Here is a 9466-nt window from a genome sequence, read left to right as displayed (position 1 = left end):
AATTGTTAATTTTATTATAGTATTTCAAAATAATAATAAAAATTATTTTAATTATTAAAAATTACTTATTAAATAGTTTATAAAATATATTAAGTTAAAATATTAAATATATATTAAGATATAATTTTGAATAAGAACTTTAGTTTGTAGTTGTTGATAAGATAGTCTATTTCTACTCTCATCCACGTTGCTCTTTGTCAACTTTATTTATTTATTTATTTTCCGTTATTATGCCTTTTTTTATCATTTGAAATGGACACCATTTGTTTTGCTAATTTATTTGTTTCTTTCAATGTTTTGGTCTTTTCAAAAAAAAATATATACATGATATCATCCCATAGTTATTGTATTTATTTTCTTTTTTTAATTTTTATATTAATGATTTGATTAAAACATGGAATTGTCAATAGACTCAATACTTGGACTTTGTATTATTTTGAATGTATGTCTTTTATAATCAAAATCAATGTGATTCTATAATTTAATTTATTCCAAGTTTATAAAAATAAAATATTAAAAACGTTCTTTTGCATTGTTAATTGGATTGACTAGGAATAATTGGAATCTTTTGCATTGTTTAAATTTTTGAGTGCAATGCACTCGTCACCCTTATTGAACTTGTGTCCTCATACATTATTGCACAAGTCACCAATTTTCTTGTTGACCAAGCATATTTGATTATATATATATATATATATATATATATATATATAATATATATATATATATTATCAACATTTGCAATTCTATAACTTTAGATTGGATTATTTGAAATTTTATTAGGTTTTTTTAAGTATTGTATAATGAAAAAAAAGATTATATTTAAATTTTTAATGGGTTGAATTATAATTATTTTTAAATTAAAAATAAAGTAAAAAAAATTATTTTGATTAAAAAATTGTGTAATTGAACCGATAACAATAAATAAAATGAGCTTATTTGATGTTAGGTGAGATTCTTTTGGATTTAAAAAATAAAATTTGTTTGATAAAAAATATATTATTTTTGTTTTTAATTGTTTAAGTTATTATAATGTATTCTAGTTTTAAAATTTATAAAAAAAAATTAATATTTTAATTGATTAAAGGTTGAAATTTTTATTTTTATTTATTTATAATACATCATTAGAAATGATGAAATGAAATGATAGGAATTCAATTTAGTAAGTTTTGTATAAATTTTTTTATTATTAGATAATTAAGTATGACTAGATAACTTGGTAGGATAATTCAGGTTGACACCGAGTTAATTAAAAAATTAAAATTTATTTATTTAATTCTTACTTAAAATATGTTAAGTAAAAATTTAAAAAAAAAATTAAAACATTAATAAAAACATTTGATAATTTGGTACAAATTATATAAAATATAAATTATATATAAGTATAAGGAGATATAAATATTATAAGACAGTATAAATTATATTGGTTTAAATTATAAAAAATTATATATGATTTATAATTTGATGTAAAATGTAGTATAAGAATAAAAATATAATTTTAATATTTTTATTAATTAAAGTAAAATTATGATTTTAAAATTATTTTTATATAATTATTATTATTCTCTTAATTTATTTATTATTACAAATTCTTGTACAATTATTATTTAATATTATATTTAATAATTAATATAATTTAATTAAAATATAAAAATTAATTATAATATAAATTGTAATTATATTTATTCAATTTAAATGTTATTAATAATTCTAATAAAATTAATATATATAATAAAAAAATATTATTTATAATCTAATTAAAATATAATTAATAATAATAATTAATAGAATTACCTTTATAAAAATAAATATATATATTTTTTAATTAAAATATTATAATATTGGATTATTTAAAAAATATATATAATAATAATAAAAATGATAAAATATATTTAATATTAATAAAAGGTATAAGAAAAGTGTATTACTGATGGCACTAATTTTAAAAAATATGATGATATAAATTATGAATAATGACATAAAGAACTTTGTTGGGACCATAACCTCACATGAATAAGCATTAAAAGAAAATTATCATGTTTGATTGAAAATTATAAATTTAAACGGTTTGAGGGATAAAGTCATGTTTGAGAGTATTATTTCTCAAACATTGGTAACATTCTTTTCTAAACATGGTCATTTTTTAGAGTATTCTGTCCTGAATATGACTATAATTTTGTTCCAAACGAGAGAAAACTATGTTCGGAAGCATTCCATCCCTAACATGGTCTTCTGTCCCGAACATAATTTTGTTCAAGTGCTTTTCAAGTTGGACTGCCACGTCATTCTCTATCATTACTCAATACTTGGACTTTGTATTATTTTGAATATATGTCTTTTATAATCAAAATCATGGTGATTCTATAATTTAATTTATTCCAAGTTTATAAACATAAAATATTAAAAACGTTCTTTTGCATTGTTAATTGGATTGATTAGGAATACTTGGAAACTTTTGCATTGTTTAAATTTTTTAGTGCAATGCACTCGTCACCAATTTTCTTGTTGACCAAGCATATTTGATTATATATTATTAGGCTGATTTATCAACATTTACAATTCTATAACTTTATAACTTTAGATTGGATTATTTGAAATTTCATTAGGTTTTTTTAAGAATTGTATAATGAAAAAAAGATTATATTTAAATTTTTAATGGGTTGAATTATAATTATTTTTAAATTAAAAATAAAGTAAAAAAATTAATTTTGATTAAAAAATTGTGTAATTGAACCGATAACAATAAATAAAATGAGCTTATTTGATGTTAGGTGAGATTCTTTTGGATTTAAAAAATAAATTTGGTTTGATAAAAAATATATTATTTTTGTTTTTATTTGTTTAAGTTATTATAATGTATTTTAGTTTTAAAATTTATAAAAAAAAGATTAATATTTTAGTTGATTAAAGGTTGAAATTTTAATTTTTATTTATTTATAATACATAATTAGAAATGATGAAATGAAATTATAGGAATTCAATTTTGTAAGTTTTGTATAATTTTTATTATTATTAGATAATTGAGTATGACTAAATAACTTGGTAAGATAATTCAGGTGAATGTTAATTAAAAAATTAAAATTTATTCATTTAGTTCTTACTTAAAATATGTTAGGTTAAAATTTTAAAAAAAAATTTTAAGTATTAATGAAAACATTTAATAACAAATTATGTAAGGTATAAATTATATATAAGTATAAGGGGATATAAATATTATAAGGCAGTATAAATTATATTGGTTTAAATTATAAAAATTATATATGATTTATAATTTGGTGTAAAATGTAGTATAAGAATAAAAATATAATTTTAAATATTTTTATTAATTAAAGTAAAATTATGATTTTAAAATTATTTTTATATAATTATTATTATTCTCTTCATTTATTTATTATTACAAATTCTTGTACAATTATTATTTAATAACTAATATAATTTAATTAAAATACAAAAATTAATTATAATATAAATGGTAATTATATTTATTCAATTTAAATATTATTAATAATTCTAATAAAATTAATATATATAATAAAAAAATATTATTTATAATCTAATTAAAATATAATTAATAATAATAATTAATAGAATTACCTTTATAAAAATAAATAAATTTTTTTAATTAAAATATTATAATATTAAATTATTTAAAAAATATATATATATATAATAATAATAATAATATAAATAAAATATATTTAATATTAATAAAAGGTGTAAGAAAAATGTATTACTGATGGGACTAATTAAAAAAAAATATGATGATATAAATTATGAATAATGACATAAAGAACTTTGTTGGAACCGTAACCTCACATGAATAAACATTAAAAAAAATTATCATGATTGAAAATTATAAATTTAAAAGGTTTGAGGGATAAATTCATGTTTGAGAGTATTATTTCTCATACATTGCTAATATTCTTTTCTAAACATGATCACGTATTTTATTCCGAACATGACTATAATTTGTTCCGAAACGAGAGAAAACCATATTCGGAACGAGAGAAATTTATGTTTGAAAGCATTCCGTTCCAAACATGGTCATTATCTCGAACATAACTTTCTCTCTCTAATTTTTTAGAAGATAAAATTTATTATTTTCACTGTAACTTATTTTTTCAACGTGCTTTTCAGCTGGGCTGTTGTGGAGTCGTTTTCACGTCCTTCTCTATCATTATCAACAATAAACACCTAACAAATACAATATTAAAACATTATTAATATGTTTTTATTATAACAATAATATTACATCTTCAAATCAAACACTACTTATACTTAAAAAAATCTGAAAATGAAATTTAAAATATATCAAACATATATTTTTGATATAAAAGAAGGGTTAGGACATTATAGATTCCTATTGAACCCTCATTTTGGAGTTCGAGTTGGGTTTAGATAAAAAAAAATTATTTAAAAATTATTTTTGTTTTTTATAAAAATATAAAATAATATATTTTAATTTTTTAATTATATATATATATATATATATATATATATATATATATATTAATAAACTTAATAATTTTTATTGATACACACTTCAGCTTTCCAGTAAAAATTTAGAAAATTGAGTTAGAATAGGTTTAAAAATAAAATAAAAAATAAGATAAACATAAAATATAACATAAAAGTTATGTATAATTATAAATTTTGCCCATTTAAAAATCAAATAATGAAATAAATTAAAGAAATAACAACTATTTAGAGTGTCATATCACATTTTTACCATATAAATTTTCGGGATGGACTCCTTAAAATAGATCCACTTTTACTAAATATTTAAAATAATAATTATTTATTGGAAAATATTATTTGAATATAAACACAATAATAAATTAAGAAATAAAAAATACTCATAAATTATAAAAAACTCAAATTATCATATAAAAAATAATTATTTAGACTTATCGTAACCTCTTTTTTCACCCAAAAATAATCAAATAACCTCTTTTTTTCACCCAAAAATAATCAAACAGACCTATATAACTCTCTATCATCTTAACTTAGGGGCAGAACTAGGATTTGAAACTTACCCAGGCTAATTTTTATTAAAAAAATTTATCTGGGCTAGTTTTATAATGAGGAGTGATAGAGAGAGAATTTGGTGAGGCCTTCATTGTTGGAAAATGTAAAAGTGGGAGGAAAGAGAGAGAAGAGATAAATTATTTAATTATTTTTAACTAATAAGATTATGCCAAGTCATTCCTCACTTAATCATTTCTCTTTTATAATAATATCACATAAACAAACAAAATAAACCAAGTTTGTTCATATAAACAAACAAAAAAAACCAAGTTTGTTGTCGCCAATGCCTGTTAGCGACGGGAAGTAACCAATAACGACGGTAAATTACCGTCGTTATTGATAAACACATACCGTCTGTTTAGGGCTACCGGGCTACGGCCCCAGACCGGCTTGTACTTGGCTCCGCCCCTGGCCTAACTCCTCTCTATATACTTAAAAAAAAAATTACACGGACAAGGTAAGGACTACCCTCAAAAGGATCCGTCCTGAGTGGTCCTATACTAAATTCATTTTCAAACCTGCAATTGCAAAAGTGATAAAAACATGCTCACATGAATAAGGTTTAACATAATGGAAGAAATGAGAAACTTCTTGTAGGTTGATAGAGATTGTGAAGATAAGTCCATGCGAACTAACCTATGGACTGAGTTATTCAAATAACTCTATTAATTATTTAATAACAAATTATTTGCGGTAATTTTGAATTGATAAATTAATATATAATAAAACTTTGAATTATTTATATGGTTGAATTAATTTTGAAAAAGAAAAAGTAAAATGAGTATCAAAATGGATGTCGTCGTCTTCTTCAGCAGTCAGTCGGTAACTCAATTTGCAGAAAGGTCGGTCCATCTCGATCAGGAAAGTTGTTAAATCCTGCCATTTCTTCACTGCGACTCAGTCTCTCTGCTCTGCTGAGATCTTCTCTTTCTTCTTGTAGAGCAACACATCTTCTTCCTCGATCACTACGTTCGTCTGTATCAAGAAGGTCCTTTCTCTCTCTCTCTCCCTCTCTCTCGTTGATTCTGTAACCAAAACTTCAAGTATTTTCTTGGTGATTACATCTTCTCTTACTCTAAACTAAACTGCTAATTTCATATCCTTTTAACTATGAACCTGTTTGCAGTAGTTTTCTTAGTTACTAGATCCATCGATATATGAAATAGAAAATTTTAATTTCCAATGGTATTTTTGTATGAAAACACCTCTGATCTCTGAGTTGTTTGTTTGCTTGTTTTGTAATTAGAGGTGTACTTTTGGAATTTATATGTGTAATTGCGCCGCTTTGTAGCTCCATAAGTTACTTGATCTTTCCGCTCTTGGAAATTTTTAACGTAGGCGTTGATAACTAGGTTTAGGATTAAAATTTATGAAGATATAACGCTAAACAGTTTTGACTTTTGATCAGCTCAAGGTAATGGAACCCACTCCCAATGAATTCTCTGCTGATTCTCTGAATGGAGTTCTGTTCTACGATGAAATTAATGTTCCTGCTTTTGATCCGACTCAAGACTTTGAAAACATATTCAAATTCAGAGGTGATGATGATCCCTTGGACCTAAGTTTTATGGAGAATCCTTCTCCCATGCTTACTCCGGATACAAATCATGTTGTTTCAACATCTACTGAGAGCTTAGATCTAGACTCCCCGGTTGAAGACTTGTCAGTGAATCTGTTGGAGTACATAAACCAGATACTCATGGAGGAGAATTTTGATGAGAAACCTAGTATGTTTCATGATCCTCTTGCACTTGAAGCCACTGAGAAATCATTGTATGATGCTCTGGGTGAAAAATACCCTCCTTCCTTGGATGATCCCCTTCTCATCTTTCGTGGTGATATCGATAGTCCAGACAGTAACATTTTTGGTAGCTTGAGCGAGAATAGTACCTCTAGCAATATCACTAATTCAGATCCTGGATGGATTGTAGATCCAGAACGCAATCTCCACCAAGTGCACAATGATGATATTTTCAATTTCTCTTTCCAGGCTCCTGCACTGGCAAGTTCTAATTTGACAGTTAATTCTGCGAATAGGCTAACAGGTTCTTCCATCAGTAACCACATGATTCCAGATTTATTCAGTGAAGGTGAATCCATCTTGCAGTTCAGGAGAGGAGTTGAAGAAGCTAGCAAGTTCCTTCCTACTTATAATCACATAGCTATAGATTTGGACAGCTATAAGTTGCCTCTAGAATCGAACATGGGCGATCCTGTTAAAGTAGAGAATGCTGAACAAAACTTGTCTTACAGCTTAAAAGGAGGTAAGAATCATAGGCGAGATGATAGTCATTTAGAAGAAAGGAGTAACAAACAGTCTGCCATTTTCAGAGATAACATCCAAGAGGCCGAGTTATCTGACTTGTTCGATAAGGTTTTGCTTTATGATGGACAATCATGTTGTGATGATGAAAAAGGAGTGAAGAATGAGGAAACCAAGAGCTTGCAGCAAAACGGGCAACGTCCGGGAAAAAAGACCCGATCGAGGAAACAGGCCAACAACAATAAGGAAGTGATTGATTTGAATACCCTTTTGCTCAGTTGTGCACAGTCTGTTTCTGTCGATGATCGAAGAACTGCATACGAACAACTAAAACAGATTAGGCAACACTCATCCTCGACCGGGGATGTATCTCAAAGATTGGCTCATGTGTTTGCAAATGGTATTGAGGCTCGTTTGGCTGGAACTGGAAGCGAGATCTATCAAGCTATTAAGTCCAAGAGAATATCAGCTATTGATAAGTTGAAAGCTTACCAGGTTTACATTAAGGCTTGTCCATTCAAGAAGGTAACAGTTTACTTCACATGCAAAATGATCTTGGATCTTGTTTGTAACTCATCCAAGAAAAAGCTTCATATTGTGGACTTTGGAATCCTCTACGGTTTTCAGTGGCCCATGCTTATACAGTTCTTGTCTATGTTACCTAGGGAACCCCCTGAACTTCGAATTACTGGAATAGAGTACCCACAAAGTGGTTTTCGGCCTTTAGAGTTGGTACAAGAGACTGGACGTCGATTGGAGAGGTATTGTGAAAGGTTTGGGATTCGGTTCAAATACCATGCCATAGCTCAGAACTGGGAGACCATTAAAACCGAGGATCTACAGTTGAGTGAAGACGAGGATCTTGTTGTCAATACTCATTTTCGTTTTAAAAACCTACTTGATGAGACTGTTGTGCCTGATAGCCCAAGGGATGCTGTTCTTAAACTTATTAAAGATATGAATCCCGATATTTTCCTCCATACAGATATTAACGGTTCATATACTTCCCCATTCTTCTTCACTCGTTTCAAGGAAGCACTGTTCCACTATTCCTTGTTGTTTGATATGTTTGATGTTAACATAACTCCTGAAGAGCAAGCTAGAATAACTTTTGAGTTGGAATTTTATGGCCGAGAGATACTTAATGTGATTGCTTGCGAGGGTGTAGAAAGGGTTGAGAGACCGGAGACATACAAGCAGTGGAATATTCGTAATACAAGACATGGTTTTAAAATTCTTCCGATAAAGGAAGAGCTGATGAAGAAATTGAGAGGGAAAGCTATGGAAGGATACCATAAAGATTTTGTTGTTGATGAAGACAGTCATTGGTTGCTGCAGGGATGGAAAGGTCGAATTTTCTGTGCAAGCTCCTGCTGGGTGCCTGCTAAAAAAGCCCTCTAATGGGCATTGTAATCCTGGATAAGACAGCATTCATCAAAGCATCAAGGTACTATTCTTTATTCTTGAATTTGAAAATATCAGTTCCTTTTAATTTCTTTTAAGAGCTTGTGAGATGTAGTGTTATTTAGAAATGTTCCGAGTTATTTGAAATGAATCGTATTTGATGAAAACATAGATTATTTGGGTTGAATATATGTCATAAAAAAAATTAAGTAAGGGTATTTCAGGATAGAGAAATGATAAAGGACGAGAATAATATGACAAAAAGTTTACAGAAATGATTTGTCATTCCTTGAGTGGATTAAAATTTTGAAAATTTTCAACTCAATTGTTATATTATTTATGTCCCCTATCATTTCTCTTTATGATATTGATAAGGGTTATTTGCATTAGATCAAAATAATCCTTCATGAAACAAAGCCTGGCTTTGTTTTAGTATTTTATTCCTCAATTAGATTTTCCTAGTTGTTTTATTTATTTATTTATGAAAAATTGGGTATTTCTAAATAAGTTACATTTTTTATGAATTCTTTCTTCAAATGCAATACTGTGAACTGAATAATTTTGTTGAATTATTCAATTGTCATATAGACATGTGTATAATAATAAGTACATTATTACTACACCTTCTTGATTGAAGTTGGAATGTCTGTTTTATGCTAATGCTATGCTATTCAATATGACTCTTCAAAATGATTGAAGTGTCACCATTGTTAATATCACCCCTTAATTTCCTGAATTAAACTATGTAGTTTAGTTTAAGGTTTTTTTAAG

The 9466-nt window shown here is 26.2% G+C and overlaps 1 protein-coding gene across 1 annotated transcript; it reads left to right on the top strand.

Moving 5' to 3' along the window:
• The first annotated feature begins 5866 nt into the window (after nucleotides 1-5866).
• On the top strand, nucleotides 5867-8704 carry LOC124933641 (scarecrow-like protein 33). The gene is made up of 2 exons (XM_047474074.1): nucleotides 5867-6016; nucleotides 6437-8704. The coding sequence occupies exon 2, from the start codon at nucleotides 6446-6448 to the stop codon at nucleotides 8690-8692; it is 2247 nt and encodes a 748-aa protein (XP_047330030.1). The 5' UTR covers nucleotides 5867-6016; nucleotides 6437-6445; the 3' UTR covers nucleotides 8693-8704.
• The last annotated feature ends 762 nt before the right edge of the window (nucleotides 8705-9466 follow it).

Source organism: Impatiens glandulifera, chromosome 4, assembly GCF_907164915.1.
Source record: "Impatiens glandulifera chromosome 4, dImpGla2.1, whole genome shotgun sequence".
Lineage (NCBI taxonomy): Eukaryota > Viridiplantae > Streptophyta > Magnoliopsida > Ericales > Balsaminaceae > Impatiens > Impatiens glandulifera.
The sequence above is the reverse complement of the archived record's forward strand: the minus strand, read 5'-3'. Positions and strand labels throughout refer to the sequence as shown.